We start from the raw sequence: 16,117 nt of genomic DNA, 5'->3' as shown, positions 1-16,117 counted from the left end.
TTGCACCAGGGCTCCTGGGCAGTACTGGTACCTCCCCAACCCCCATGAGTCTCTGATCCATGCACAATCGTGTAGTAGATGTGTTTCTGTAAAAGGAACCTTCTTTGATAGGCATAATCCATTCATTAACATTGACCCATAGCCTGTATTAGCATCACTCATGTGTGAATGAAGCTTAACACAGAAGTCTTCTCTGTAAGGCATGTCACAACCAGCACCCTCTTAGGAACACTAGGCAGCATGTTGGCTGTTGTAAACAGCAAGATCATAAAGAAAGAGCACAAAGTGAGTACAGTGTGGCACTTAACAGACTGTGGAAAGGACCTTGCTCTTAGTACCAGAACTGAAACAAGTGGTGCTTCAACTCATCCTGCACCAGCTCGGAATGTGTGCATTGGGCACTTGGCTGTGCATGTCTGTGGCTGTGGGAGATGGCAAAGCGCTTGCGAGTAGTGATGGTGGAGAGGCAAGCAATGTTTTAGCCAGTCTGCACACTTGCACATGGCACAGAAATGGCTTCCATCCACATTTCATTGATCAAAGCAAATCCCCAGTTCTTGATCAACCCGGAGGGGTGTAAAATGTAATCACCTGTGTTCTTGAGTTTTGTAAATATTTTGAGAAATGTGTCATCTATAATACTGTTTGGTCATGTGATGATTTTTAAACCATATTTATTTATTTGAAAGCAGAGAAAAGATAAATCGAGAGTCTTCCCTCCAATGTTTTACTCCCCAAATAACCGCAAGAGCTGGGGCTTGGGCAGTACCAAGCCAGGAGCTAGAAACTGCATCTGGACCTCTCACATGAGTGTAGATTCCAAGTGCCTGCAATGTCCGTTGCTGCTTTCCCAGGGGCATAAGCAGGGAGCTAAATAAGAACAGGAACAGCCAGCATGAAAGCCAGCCATGGCTATTATTTATTCCATCCTTGTGAAGCAGATTTTGTTTTCCAAAAGTGGTTGCCATGTAATTTCTGATTCAATGCTATTCCTTTTTTGCAAATTTTTAAAATTTATTTTTATTGAAAAGACAGAGTTACAGAGAGGAGAGACAGAGAAATATTTTTCATCTGGTTCACTCCTCCAATGGGATGGAGCTGAGCCAATCTGAAGCCAGGAGCCTGGAGCTGCTTCTGGATCTCATGTGGGTGCAGGATCTTAAGCACTTGAACCATTCTCCTCTGCCTTCCCAGACCATAAGCAGGGAACTGGATCCGAAGTATTGCAGTCAGGACTCAAAGCAGTGTCCATATGGGATACTGGCCTTTCAGGCAGAGAATTGGCCCATCATGCTACCATGCTAGCCCCAACAGTATGTGGTCTAGTTTGTGTCTTTGATACACCTCACAGAAGCAAGTGGATGTCTGTGTTCACTTTGAAACGTGGCATGCCAGTAGGTACAGCCACAGAAATACTGTATGACTTCCAAGGCTGGATCATTAAAGGCCGCCACCTAGCTCTTTGTGGGCTTCTTCCTCCTGGAGCCATACTAACAGCCACACTGAAGGGAAGCTCAGTCAGCTCCATGGAGCTGTGAGCTCCAAGCAAAATCATGGCTGACGACTGGCGTCAAGCACCATGCACAGGTGAGCTGGTGTTATGATTCCTCACCTCCTTTCTCCCCAGCCACTGAGTCACGTCTAGGCTTCTGCAGGTCTTCCCAGCTGAGGCCTAGTGGTCCTGGAGCAGACTATTTCTTCACTTCCTACAGAATCCATAAAGATAATACCAAGGCAACTTTTTAAAACATGAAGTTTAGGGTGATTTGTATTTCAGAAGTAACTTGAGGAGTATTTGTGCAGTGCTGTAGTTGTTACCGGAGGTGGGGTTTAGCAATAAAATAAAATTTGGTGCTAAGCTTCATGTGTCGTATTATCAGGTTTTTGCATGCTACTTGTGGAGTGTTTGCTTTTCTTTTAATGAGTGTCATAGCTCAGATGTGATGGCTGTGAAATGCAGCAGGTGTGGTGGTATAGCAAGCCAATCCTTTGCTTGCATTACTAGAATTCCATATGGGAAGCAGTTCGTGTCCCAGCTGCTCTGTTTCCTGTGCAGCTTCCTGCTATGGCCTCAGAAGGCAATGGGCGGCTCAAGTCCTTGGGCCTCTGCATCCATGTTGAAGAGCTGTTAGAGCTCCTGGCTCCTGGTTTTAGATCAGCTCAGCTCTGGCCACTGCTTTGATCTAAGAAGTGAACCAATGCATAGAAGATCTCCCTCTCTCTCTCTCTCTCTCTCTCTCTTCTCCCTTTCTCTCTCCCCTTCATTCCTCTCCTCTTGTGTATCTGTTCTTTTTGTAACATTGCATTTCAAATAAATTAATTTTTTAAAATGGGTAGCAAGCTGACACTGGAGACGAAATGTGATCCTTCCTTCTGTTTGGCTTCTCCTTTACTTTTGATGAGAATCACAATACCCATCCATCATTCCGACACAAAACCACCCACCAAGCTCCTTGTACATGGTGCAGTTTGTTCTGTGTCTGGTCCATAATTGACTGATAAATGTTGAATGAACACTTGTTATAGAATTTATTCAATGCAAGGCTGGTGATGGAGTACTTTTAGGAACACCTGTGAACCAACCACCTTTCTTCTATGTCACAGAAAATTAAAAGGCACTTATTGATTTGGGGGGTTGAGGATGAAAAAGCTAAAGCTGGAAACTCCTTTAAAAATTAAAACATCAATTTTAATCAGAGTGAGGCTTGATATAACTTCTGAGACTGTGGTAGGTGTTGATGAGAAAAGCATACTGATTTTGAAGTGCCCATCCTTTAGAGTGAAAGTAGACAGCCAAATATATCCCAGCTAGGTAGTGCACATGGTCAGCAAATTAAACCTGTGATGTGGGCATCCCCATATGAACATCGGTGTGCATCCTAGCTGCTCCACCAGCTTCCCTGCTAATGGGCCTGGGAGGCCACCAAAGATGGCCCAAGTGCACGGCCCCTTGAAACACATGTGGGAGACATGGATCAAGTTCCAGATTTGTGGCTTATGTCTGGACCTGCCCTGGCCATTGCTGAACCAGCAAATGGGAGATCTTTCTGTGTCTCTTCCTCTCTCAATAGTAACTCAAATAAATAAGTCTTAGAAAAAGGAAAACAGGGCCCGGCGCGGTGGTGCAAGTGGTTAAAGGTCCTCACCTTGCACGCCCGGGATCCCATATGGGCGCCGGTTCTAATCCCGGCAGCCCCGCTTCCCTTCCAGCTCCCTGCCTGTGGCCTGGGAAAGCAGTCCAGGACGGCCCAAAGCTTTGGGACCCTGTACCCGTGTGGGAGACCCGGAAGAGGCTCCTGGCTTCGGATCGGCATAGTATCGGCCCGTTGCGCTCACTTGGGGAGTGAATCATTGGACGGAAGATCTTCCTCTCTGTTTCTCCTCTCTGTATATCTGCCTTTCCAATAAAAAAATAATAAAAATAAATCTTTAAAAAAAAAAAAGAAAAAGGAAAACAGTACACAACTTCTAAAAGTATTGAAAATGAAATCCTTGGTGTAGCTAGAAAAAATGTGTTTGATAGATAACTGGATTCAAATCCACTTCTTTTTTTTATTATTAAAATGTGAGCTTATTTGGAAGATAGGGATGGAGAGCGAAACCTTGTAAGTGCGGCTTCACTCTCTAGAAGTCCACGAGAATCAGGCTTGGGCTAAGCTGAAGCAAGGAGCTCAGCACTCACTCCAGATCTCTCTCCTTAGTGACAGGGACCCAAGTGCTCAAACCACTCCATGCGGCCCCCTAGGGAATCTAGAATCTGAAAAGAATCAGGACTCAGAATCAGAGGCCTCTCACGTGGGATGTGGGTGTCCCACGCTGAGTCAAACAACCACCCTAGGTGATTTTCTAGAAACTTCACTCTTAGCTTTGGGGCTTTGACTGTTACCATGGAAGTATTAACATTATTTCTTAAATAGGACAAGTTAAATGATTGCTTATATATCTGCATTTCTAGACCATGATCTTCATAAGATAGCACATTTATTCCTTATATTTATGCCTATTCTAGTCACCTGGGGAAAAAAAAGGCACTGATTGGGAATTAGCAGATCTCAAGGAGCAGACATAATCATGTGGTGAGAATAAAGCTAGAATCAAGAGGAATCAGATCTAAACACCTCAGTGTGGAGGTAGGCACCCAAGCACGATTTAATTACCACATGAAATGCCCCCCCCCTTCAGTACACAATAATAAATAATTTTGTGGGATACAGAATTCTAGGTTGGTGTTTCTTTTCAATACCTTCTATATTCTACTCCGCTCCAATTGCTTGTCTGTTTTTTTAGAAGTTAGGTATAATTCTTGTTTCTCTGTTGGTAAAGTATTGCCTGCCCCTCTGACCTTCTTCTGAATCATTCACTTTAACTTTGATTTTCCATAGTTTGAGTATGATGTGTATGGGTTTGGTGTTTTTGGAGCTTCCTGGATATGAAGTTTGGGAGAAATCTACGGTTGCTATTGCTTCAAATATTTTTTCCATTGCTTTTTCTCTTCTATTATTCCCATTGTGTGCATATTATACCATTGCTCTTAAATATTCTGTTGTTTTTTTTTTCTGTTGCTTTTCTTGCTTTCTCTGTTGGAAGTTTCTATTGATATACCTGTAAGCCGATTCAGCTGTATCTAATCTGCTGATGAGCCTGTCAAAGGTATCCTTGTATGTTTTACGGGGTTTTTGACCACTAGTATTTCTTACTTTGAGAATTTTCATTCTTCTGCCTTTATTAGGTATCTGTTCTTGCGTGCTCTCCACTTTATCCTTTAGAGCCTTTTCCATATTAATCACCGCTGTCTGACATCTTGGTGTGATAATTGCAACATCTCTACCATCTCCAACGTTGCTTGTGATGCTTACTCTGTTCAAACCATGTTTTTGCCATCGAGTATGCCTTGTAACTTTTGTTAAAGGCAAACGTGATGTACTGGGTAGAAGGAACTCTTGTAAATAGGGCTTTGGTAATGTGGTAAGGTATGGGTGAGCGGGGAATATTCTAGAACTCTATGGTTAGGTCTCGGTGAGTCTGTGCAACCCGGCTGTGAACTTACCAGGTGTTTCCAGTATTACTCTCCCTACTTAAGCAGCATAGGATGATTACAGGGGCCTGGTGGAAGCTTCTTTTCCTCAGGTGGAAGCTGGAGAGGTGAGGTGGGAGTTTCCTGCCCCAGCTCAGTGAGGCTGCGCAGGCTGTGCTGTGCTGTGCTGAGGTCCTTTCTCCTGAGGAGAAGCCTGGTTCAGAAAACAGAATGTTCTGGTCAAATGCTAAATGTCCCCTGCTCCTGCTGGAAGTATAGGAGGCATGCTCTCTGCACTGCACCGTGAGTCTCTCCAGGGGATGACAGTTCTCGGAGTTGTCCATGCCGAACTTCTGCGACTTTGTCGGTGTCAGGATTTCCTGCCCAGCACTGGTTCTGGAGACTTCCGCTCAGGTAAGCCAGGGTTCCTTGGGTCTCCCTGATCTCATTCTGCAATCCCAGGGCAGTGCTTTTTCCACATTTGTCCTCTAATGGACCAAAGGAGCATTGTTGATTATTTTTCAGTGTGCCCAGCTTTTTGCTGTTAAAAGGACTTCCAACCTCTTCCAATGCGAAAGCTGAAATCAAACTCTGCTATTTTTTTTTTTAATTTAAGTTTATGATACAGTTCCACAATTCCACAGGCTCAGGTATTTCCACTTCCTTCCCCTCCATCTCTCCTCCCCCCATACTGTTTTTGCCTATATTGTTACAATAGTATAATCCTTCAAAAACAGAAGTCCATCATTCTGCTATTTAAGTGTATCCTGACATTGTAATGGCAGAAAGTCTAGCATCCAATGTCAAGATATAATTAACAGTTTCAGTGGGAGTACTTTTTAATAAAATGATGCCTTTTCAGTAAAATCATCACTATCATCTGAGGGTAGAATTTGGTAAAATTGTCCACTTTTTACTACCTAATTCTACCATGTTCCTTTCCATTCCTAATAATTTCTGGCTGGAATTATTTCTTAAGCTAAGCACTTAGCTACTTACAACTTAATTCTGTTAGGAGTGTCTGCGAATTTTCTTTATTTGGTCTGTCTGGGAGTGCTAACAACCAGTCCTACCCTTGTTAGCCAGTTGTATCAGTGTTTGAATAACAGTGTGCCGCTTATACTGTTGTCCCTAATATCCGCCTGCAGAGTCCACATTGTGGGTGGAATTGACTGTAGCTGCATGTCAGGCTGATGGCCTCGGAGAACAAGGGTACTGAGAGAATGGGTTCTAGGAAGTGGCTCAGAGCTGTGTTTGCACATACAGCTTTTTCTAATCCTTATGTGTGTCCACATTGATGCTCACTTGTGTTTTGTGGTCCACTCACACCACCTAAAGCAACATACTCACTCCACCTTGGCTTCATATTAGAAGTACTCGTTCTGTTTCTATTGCATTGGTCTGCTGAGTGCGTCCTATGTGTTATCAAAAGATCCCCCAGATGATTCTCCTGTGCAATCAGAGTTTAACTTGCAAGGGTCTGCCAACATCTTCTGCGAAGGCTCAGGCAGCAGGTGTTTTAGGTCTTGGAGCTCACACAATTCTCTGCTGCAGCTCTTCAGCCCTGACCTTGTATTATGAAGTCAGCCGTGGGTGGCCGAGCACGGCTGTGTTGTGAAATAACTTTTATTTCTAGATGCTGAAATTTGAATTCATCTGACTTTCATATGTCATAAAGTACACCTTTTATGGTTTTTAAACACTATTCAGTGAAAACCATTCTTACCTCACAGGATGTGCAAAAACATGTTGCAACTGGAATTTGACCTCTGGAGTGTGATGCTGTGATTTCTGGTTCATAGTTATCTGTTTCACGACTTTCACTTGGGGCCACAGGATAGCATGGTTCCTGCTCCAAACCATAGTAACAGTTTAAATAAATCCTAGTGATGATGATTTGTGATAACTTGTTTTCATTTTTATTGAAAGGCAGGGAGAGAGAGAGAAAACAAGAATGATTATGAATCAGAACTCACATCTACTGATTCAGTCTCCCAAATTCATTGAACAGCTTGGGACTGTTAAATACAGTTCAAAGGGGTGGCAGAAACAAACACTTGAGCCACCACCTGCTGTTTCCCAGGTTACACGTTGGTAGAAAGCTGAAATTAGATGTGGAGCCGAGACTCCTGTTGATATGGAATGTGATGTCTCAAATGGTGTCTAAGCACTGTCGCAAACACCCACTCCCCGGTGGCTTAAATAAACCTAATCAGAACATGTTGACAAGGCAATGCGTTTGCTTTGTCACCTTAGGAATGCTGACAGGGCCCATGATGTGGCGTGGAGGTGAAGCTGCTGCTTGCATGGCTGGACTCTGGCATGGATGCCAGTTAAGTCCCAGATGCTCCACTTCGAATCCAGTTCCTCGCTGGTGGCCTCAGAAAAGCAGTGAAAGGTGGTCCAAGTGCCTGGGCTCCTGAGACTCATGTGAGACCTGGCCACAGCTCCTGGCTCTGGCTTCAGCCTGGTCCAGCTGTGAGCACTGCTACAGTGCAGGAGAGGGTATAAACCAGAGATGGAAGATCCATGCTTTTGTCTTTCCCTCTCCTTCTAGCTTTTTTAAACTAATGAATAACTGTTGGGATGCTTTTGTGTACAAGGAGCAAGGCTGGACGAACAGCTCAAAACAGAAGGAGAGGGATTCTGTTTTTAAAATACAATGGCAAAGTGTTTTCCTTTAGTGATTTGATGGCATGGGATCATAGATTTAGATCCATGATCCATTTATAATTCATTTTTGCGTAGGGTGAATGGTGCCTTTTTAAAAATTATTATTATTTAATTTTTTTTAATTGGAAAGGCGGATATACAGAGAGGAGAGACAGAGAGGAAGATCTTCCGTCCGATGATTCACTCCCCAAGTGAGGGCAACAGCCGATACTATGCCGATCTGAAGCCAGGAGCCTCTTCTGGGTCTCCCACACAGGTGCAGGGTCCCAAAGCTTTGGGCCGTCCTGGACTGCTTTCCCGGGCACAGGCAGGGAGCTGGAAGGGAAGCGGGGCTGCCGGGATAGAACCGGCGCCCATATGGGATCCCGGGCGTGCAAGGCAAGGACCTTAATCACTTGCACCACTGCACCGGGCCCCAATGGTGTCTTTTTTCTTAGTTCTACACATTCATAATAGCTTAGATATAAAACAAACTCAAAGGCCTCTCAATGAATGAATGGATAAAGAAAATGTGGTACATATACACTATGGAGTAAGTAGCATGTAGCCATAAAAAAAAGAATCAAACAGAATCTCTTGAAACAGCGGTCTCAGCTGGAAATCATGCTTAGTGAAATAAGCCTGTCCCAGAAAGACAGATATCATGTGTGTGCTCTGATCTGTGACAGCTAATACACACAACACAAAAATCTGAGATCAGCAAGGTTACTTTTGTTACCTCTCCTTTTGCCTCTATTCAGCATGTCACAAAGCTTTTTTTTATATCATGAAGTTAAGCTTGTCAATGTGAGGAAAACAAATATGCTATTGTAATAAATTTGGAAAAATAAGGAGGGAGAAGTGTGGGAAGCAATGAATCCCTATGCTTCTAAATCTGTACTATGAAAATGAAATCTCATTCTATAGATGTAGAAAAAATATAAACAAAAAAAAGAGTGTCAGGAGTAACTCAGCTGCTCGACGGGTCCTCAAGCCAGGTGTTTTCATCTTTTCACTTAGCTGCTTTTCATTACCAGTCTTGACTGATGATGTGCCTCATGGCTACAAGATGGCTGCAGCAGACCCTTCAGGCATCCCATGCAGACTCACAATAGCCAGCAGGGTAAGAGCATTTCCTTGTAGGTGTTTGTAATAGTTGGACAGGCTATCTAGAAAAGAACCCTCTTATAAGAATGGCCAAGTTCATCCCTCGTTCAGCAATTAAGACTGCCTTGACTAACTGGGGTGGCATACCTCCTGGTGTTTAGCAGGGCCAGACCACCTGCCACAGACCGTCCCAGGGTTGCAGAACCACAACAGGGTCCTGTTGTTTAGGAGAATAGCACAGTGATTGGAAAGGAATCGAGAGTATCTCAAAGATCTAATGCTTAAAAACAAAACTGAAGAACAAGATTGGTGAGCTTCTCATTGGTTTCTTTTTCCTTAAAGAACATTAGAGAATTGAAAGAAAGCATATTGATCTGCACCTAAATAGGCTATATTTTTCAGTCCTCAAAGACAACAACCATTATCTCTATCCGATGACATTTAAAAGTAATGAACCCTGTTTTTGCTTACCTTGTTGTTCTCCTGAAAGGTTATAGCGTTACACAGCCAGTATAAAAATGTTCACGTCAAAAAGTTAAATGCCACTAATTTTTGTTCATTTGGAGCTGCTAAAGGACAGAGAAGACGTGTAGTCTTTATACAGCATGGAACAGCAGACAAGCCACTTCACCTCTCTGTTCTGGTCTTGACGTTGGGAGAGCCACATTTGCACTATGTGCCCCCCCCCCCCCAGGTCCATGCTAAGAGCTTTGACCTGTTATGGAGCCTTTTCTTTTCGGTGTTACACTCACTCTGTTTGAGGAGGGCAGAAAATGTTGGCCTAATGTTACGGTATTATAATCATAATGCTGTATAGCAAAAATAATGATAGGAGACTACACAGGATCATGCCATAGCTGTAACTGTCTTGCCAGAGTGCTGTCAGACAGCCCTGGGATGTTCCACTGCCAGACATTCCGGAGGAACTGGACTGTCCCCCTACCATTCTGGGAAACGAACCAGAAGACAAGCAACAGCCATGCCCCAGACCAGGTAACTTGGAGAGCTGTCTTTAGTTTTCAACTCGCATATCCACTGAGGGTTGTATTCCTGCTATTGGCGATGGAACCCCTTCACCTGCCGGCTGCCATCTGAGGCATCCTTTGTTCCTTGTGGAACTCTGCATTCGGGAATGGTGCCCACAGAAGTGAAACTGGTAGAGAGGTGACTGGGAGGGAGGCCAAAGCCCGGGTGGGGCTGGTCCAAGAGGTGTCTGATCTCCTCACCCTTCCGTGCAGGCTGCCAGGTTCTCTGGGAATTCCAAGAGGTTTCCTATTTCTCTCAGAGACGCCACACCCTTCAGCATTGCGCAGTCATCTCTAGAGGAACCTGGAGGAATTTTTCCTGCCAGGACCTTGAGAATAGGTGAGCTAGATCAACATCACCTGGCTCCGACCCCAGTGTAAAGAATCCCTACTGGGCAGAATGGCGATTTTTCTCATTCAGCTCAGTTTGGTTATTCCAGTCCCAGTGGACCCTCTGCCTGGTCATGGGTGGGATCCGGCGCATCGTCCCTAGAGCTGCGCCTGGTGGCCTCTTCGTAGGAGGGGGGTGGACACAGCAAGGGCAGGGTGGCATTCCAGGGCAGCGGGGAGTAGGCGAAGTCCTGCTCGCTGCTCCACGGGAGGCCTGGCAGAAAGTCTGGTGTCTCTCCAGAGGACGCAGAGGGTTCAGGAAGGTCAAGGCTGAAAACCGGCCCTGTGGGTGGCGCACGCTGGCAGCGGCGGTACAGGAACAGCAGCAGGAAGGCCAGAAAGAGCAGGATGGTGGCCGGGAGGAGGATGCACAGGAACGGCTCTGCGTCTTCTCGGCTGGAGCTCGCCCTCTGGGTGCCCTGCAGGCGGAGGACAGGAGGAAGTTAGGAGCTGGGGAAGGGTTAGTGTCACTAACGTCCCTCTTTTCCACTCCTACTCCTCTCACCGTCTGCTCGCTGGAAAAACTGCTCTAGCTGTGCATTTATGCCCTTGGCTTCAGGCTGCGGGAGTAGCATGAATGCTTAGGTTAAAGTGTGATTGCAGAACGACAGACCACATGGATGATACCCTCCACATTTCCACACAAGTAAAATATTAGGATATACATTAGCAGGTAGAGCCACTATTCATTCTTTGAGTATGAGCCAGAACTTTTCTTCTTTTAAGATTTTTATTTAGTTGAAAACATGAGTTGCAGAGAAAGATAAACATAGAGATATTTAATCCTCAGGTTCGACTCCCAGGTGGCAAAAATGGCTGAGGCAAGCTGAAGTCAGTACAACCCAACTCCATTAGGGTCTCCCACATGAGTGCAGGGGCCCGGACTCTTGGGCTGTCTTTTGCTGCTTTCCCAGACATAGTATCAGGGAGCTGAATTGAACCGGTTGGGATGCCAGTGGTTGTAAGTGGTAGTTTCACTTGCTGTGCCACAGTGCCAGTACCGGAATTTTTACTGGTTATGTACTTATTTAAAATGAAATCCAAATGAAACTTACACATGTTCTTTATTTCTGGAACAAAGAATCTCACAGTGGGTTGATTTCACATAACCACTGAATCTTGATTTGACAGCTGGCACCTGAAAAGAATAAACTTTCCAAAGGCTTAAATTCGTTTTTGTAATCTTTGTAGGGTAAGTCGGGCAGTTTTGAAATTTTAAAGACCAAGAATTATGGATCAGTTTTTCCACAATATAAAAGGTATTGATTTTATAGTTCTAGCTCATAAAAATAATGATTTCTGATGTACTAAGCATGAGTAATTTGAGAGGCATGTTGGGCTGCTCAATGACGAAGTGGGTGAGCAGCAGGAAGAAAGTATTGTTCTAATTGCACGGATGTTGCTTGTACTCCAGCCAGTGAGAAACAGGACGGATGAGAGCATTTCTCTAATGTAAAACGTAACAGTAACGATTGTCGTTGTTAGTGTTCCCGCTAGTGAAAGCACAACAAACATCCCCAAAGACTTGTGTTTGAAATAAGCAAACAAAATCCTCCTCTCTATGCAGTTATTTAAAATGTAGAAGTTAAACCGTGGGAGCTGGGGTTCTGATCTTGGTGGGAAGAATGCACTACTGGTCATGATGTCTCAGGAGATGGACTTGTCTAATATTCCTTATGTAATCATCTTTATCTGCAAAGACTTTCCAATGATGCGTGTGTTTTGGCACAAAGTTAGATGGCTTTTTAAATATGAAATTTGCCCAATACTTTGTGTCTTTGGTAAGATAGGAGTTAAAACCTTTTTAGTTTAAGCATCCTAATAAAAATTGTCTTGAGAAACGAATCCTTGTCTTGGGGGTTTCAACTCCAGCATGACCTTGAGACACCTGTGTGACTATGGGGGGGCACCTGCTCACTCCTGGCTTGGGTATTCTCATGAGTTATGATATTGAAATGACCAAATGATACAAAGCAGTTGGTGAATAATAAGTATTTATGTATTTATATCTCAGGGACACAGCCAGATTTTATGAACACAAAGAAGAAATTTAGAAGTTAGATTCGGCTAAAAAATGATGAAGATAAAATCTGCCATTTCTAGTTTTAATATGCTTTCTAAAAGATATTTTGATAATATGTTCTAGGTGTGTGCTGTGTTTCTAAATTCTTTTTTCTCACACATTGTTAAATTTGAATACTTAATCTGTGGCATATGAGAAATTGATCATAAAAGCATAAATAGATGAACCATTAGATTAAGAAATCAAGTTGGAGTAAAAGGAAGCTAGTTCCCCCCAATGTAAATCATAAAATATTAAAACCATTATCTCTTTCAGTACTTAAGACAATTATGCTTCTAAACAAACAACTATTATTCACAATCCATCTTTTTGTTTGTTTGTTAATATGGATGATAGTAATTTCTGACTGATTATGGCCATCAAATCTTAAAATCTGCTATACCCTGGAAGTTCCATATACATGAAATGCAATGCTTAGTATTCAATTTAAAAGATATGATCTAGTAGTATTGTTGACAATTGTGCCACTTGGGCTGTTGTCAGTAGTAGCTGCAAAAAAGTTGGGGAAAGGATAAATAATATAATTCCTGCTGAAGTCAGACTTCCATTGGTTGAGTTCAATTTATCTAAATAGCAAGTGGCAAAGGAAACTTATCTAAGATGTTAGAAAACTTGTTTTTCTTCAGTTAATAGATGTGAAGAGTTATAAAATGTATTATGGTACCCTTAATTGGCTGTTATTCATAATATATTAACATTCTTAATTATTTCTACTACAGAAAGTGTACTTTTCAAGGCAAATGTATTTCCTCACCAACCTCAAAGTCTCTTAACTTCTGATATTTTTGATGTGCAAAGTCGTGCAAGGGGTTTCCTGCTAAGGGGTTATGTAGCTGCTAAAGCAGCTATACATGTATACATCTAAAACAGCTATACATTTCTCTACACATGGATGGTATACATCTATGTTTATATCAATATTGACTTTAGATAACTTAAATACCAATCTTACCAGCTGGTTTTCCAGAAAATGCAAAAATAATTTTGTTGCCCCTTTGCTTGCACAGTCAGCAGCGTCACTCATTTCTCCTCCGATAGAATGCTTTGTCTCCCGTTTTCTACCAATACTTCCCCTTACTGACTGAAGCTGCTTAGGTGGTTTGCCAAAGCTAAGCCCTGTGTGTCTGTCTTAGAGAGAAGACCTCTTTAACACCCTCCCTCACCCCCATCCTTCCTGGATTAGGGTGCTTGGTTTCAGCTAACTTCTTAGGCAATATGGTCATTATACAGCCAAGAACAGAAGGGAATCTTCGTTTTGTATATCTAGAGATTATTTCCTAAGCAAAGAACAAAGGAGCAGCCTCAAAGCATTGAAGCTTGTTGATTCTTTGCTTTACATGTTCCGATGTTTGAAATATCACATCTTCTTGGGTTATATTTGGGCCAAGTAATTTTTCTAGTTAAAAGGATCATTGTAAAACAATATATAGCTTTTGAATTGTCCCATTTAGACCATGCCACTCCATGAATTCTTATTTTGTTCAATCCATTAGGCCAAAATGTTTTCTATGAGTCTTAAAAGCCTAAGAAGATAAAACTTGTTGGTTTTGAAACTGACAGGGACACTTTGGGGAGGAAAAGGCTAAAGCCATGGGTACAGACCTGCAGCTGGGTCTCCAGAAGGGGCAGGCTTGGTTCGCTCGTCAGCCACTCGTCCGTGCCTCGGCCAGCATGTCCAAACTTCCTCCAGCTGCTGCCCAGCAATGCCCGCATGTTTGGAAGCCGATGATGCCTGGCCACCCTGCCACTTTGCTGCCCAAGTTTCCACAAGGCTGCCTGCCCTTGGCCCGAAGCCAGGTGGCTGTGTTCGGCCAGTGGCTGTTGGTAAATTGGTCTTCTGAGGAATGCAACAGGGAAAGGAAAGAAAGGCAAGCAGGGAGCGTTCTCAGGACTGCCACTCAGGTTTGATTTTTGTGGTCTTTATCGCTAGGAGGGTTGGCTAGGGTTGAGTTCTGTGCATCAGCAGCATAAGTTCTGTGCAAAGAATGATTGCAGCAAATGAAGAGCTGTTTACGTGTAAATCAGACCCTCTCGCTTCCTTCTGCGTACCCCTCTCCAGAAGGGTATCTGGTCAGGAGACTACCTGAGCTGAATTCCTTTGACTATTTCCGGATTCTGTGGTGCAGAGATGAGGGGTGTTTAGTGGAAACGTAAGGAGTCATTAATGATATTTTACTGAATTATTTATCATCAGGCATCTTTCATTTAAAGTTGTACAGAAGCCAGACAGATAATAGCTTACATTGTTTAGATGGAATGCTGATCTTATTTTTTTAAAAGAATCAAATTATGACTATCTAAATGGTTTCCTTATCATCCTGTAAACTTCACAAAATTATTTGTAGGAAGATAATTGAATCAGAACACTTCCTGAGTTAACTTTGGGGTATTTAATGGGATATAGGTATTAGCTTTTAAGACATTGTGTTTGCCTACTTTGTGTTGCAGTAACAAGATACCCTTGCCTGGGCAATTTTTATATAAAGAACAAACTTCTGTCATAGTTCTAGAGGCTAAGGAGTCCAAGATGAGGGTTGTATTAGTTGATGCCTGAGGAGGGCCACTGTGCTATCTCTTCACTCGGGAAAAGGCAGTTGAACAAGCCAGCCCTCCCATCACTGAGGGAGGAACTCGTGCAGCCCCATCATCTCTTACCAGCTCCAATCTTAGTATCATACTGGCAGCTCCTGACTTTAGAGGGAGGGTGTTCAAACTAAGGCAGAGCTCAGTATGGTCATTAAATGCTGTGCCTGCAGTAAGCTTCCAAGATTTACTCAAAATGTTAGAACTCAGTGTTACAACTACCCACCTCCCCATCTCAGGCATCCAGGTGATGTGTGTCAGAATGTGGAAGTCATATTTCTTAACTGGGACCCTGTTCTCTCCTCCCTGACCCTCTGCTTTCCCTTAATTAGGGTTCTCAACTATTGACCCATAGTGGTCTATGGCTTAGCATCAGGGACTTGTGGATTACGGGAGGAGGAAATGTCCAGCCTGTGAAATCACTTGGTGTGACCCTGCCAGGGAAACTGCAGGTGGGATTTGAAACTCGGTAAACATGCAGCAAGCCAAATTTAAAGTTGGTGATTCTGTGTGATCCACAGATGATGATGCAGAGACAGGGTCTCCCAGCCCTGCACCTTAGACACTTGGTTTTCTTACTTTTTCACATAAAACTGCTCTGCTGGATGAACATGGCACTTTGTCGAACTTCTTATTTGTGGTTAAGTTTTTCCCTAAGTTTCCCAGTGTCTCACTCAGCATTCTAGTGTAAAACACTGTTTACATTTTATCCTTGTGTTTCTTGTGGTGAAATTGATTCTATCTTTTCAGCTAGAAAGTTGCCTGGCCCAGTGAACTGTTTTTTTTAAGATTTTTTTTTTTTTTTTTTTTGGGCCCGGAGCGGTGGCGCAAGTGGTTAAAGGTCCTTGCCTTGCACGCCTGGGATCCCATATGGGCGCCGGTTCTAATCCCGGCAGCCCCGCTTCCCTTCCAGCTCCCTGCCTGTGGCCTGGGAAAGCAGTCGAGGACGGCCCAAAGCTTTGGGACCCTGCACCCGTGTGGGAGACCCGGAAGAGGCTCCTGGCTTCTTCTTGGCTTCTTTGCATACCAGTTGCTTTGCCAATGGTCTGGCTTCAGCACAGACCAGCATCCGCATATTATTTAATTATATAAGTACTTTCATTTCTTGAGAAGCAAAGTAGAAGTCTGAATCAAAAGCAGGGCTGCTAGAATTAGAACCTGCACCTATATGGGATCCTGGTGCGTGCAAGGCCAGGGCTTTTGCTGCTAGGTTACTGTGCCGGGCCCCAGCTTTAGTTTTTCAGGCCATTGGAGAATAAACCA

The 16,117-nt window shown here is 43.6% G+C and overlaps 1 protein-coding gene across 1 annotated transcript; it reads right to left on the bottom strand.

The window, feature by feature from the left end:
• Nucleotides 1-10,229: 10,229 nt before the first annotated feature.
• Nucleotides 10,230-13,984, bottom strand: SMIM28 (small integral membrane protein 28). Its single transcript, XM_040965660.1, has 2 exons — nucleotides 13,874-13,984; nucleotides 10,230-10,607 (listed from the first exon to the last, which is right to left on the bottom strand). Exons 1-2 carry the CDS (start codon nucleotides 13,982-13,984, stop codon nucleotides 10,230-10,232), a joined length of 489 nt encoding a protein of 162 aa, XP_040821594.1.
• Between the last annotated feature and the right edge of the window lie 2,133 nt (nucleotides 13,985-16,117).

Source organism: Ochotona curzoniae, unplaced genomic scaffold, assembly GCF_017591425.1.
Source record: "Ochotona curzoniae isolate NIBS_2020 unplaced genomic scaffold, NIBS_Ocur_1.0 scaffold_3890, whole genome shotgun sequence".
Classification (NCBI taxonomy): Eukaryota; Metazoa; Chordata; class Mammalia; order Lagomorpha; family Ochotonidae; genus Ochotona; species Ochotona curzoniae.
Note: the sequence above shows the minus strand (reverse complement) of the source record. Positions and strands in the feature narration are given on the sequence as shown.

Coding starts and splice junctions, on each gene's coding strand:
- SMIM28 (XM_040965660.1), bottom strand. CDS start 13,984: ATGCGGGCATTGCTGGGCAGCAGCTGGAGGAAGTTTGGACATGCTGGC. Junction 10,608..13,873: donor TTCTGGAGACCCAGCTGCAG/GTCTGTACCCAT, acceptor CTCCGCCTGCAG/GGCACCCAGAGGGCGAGCTC.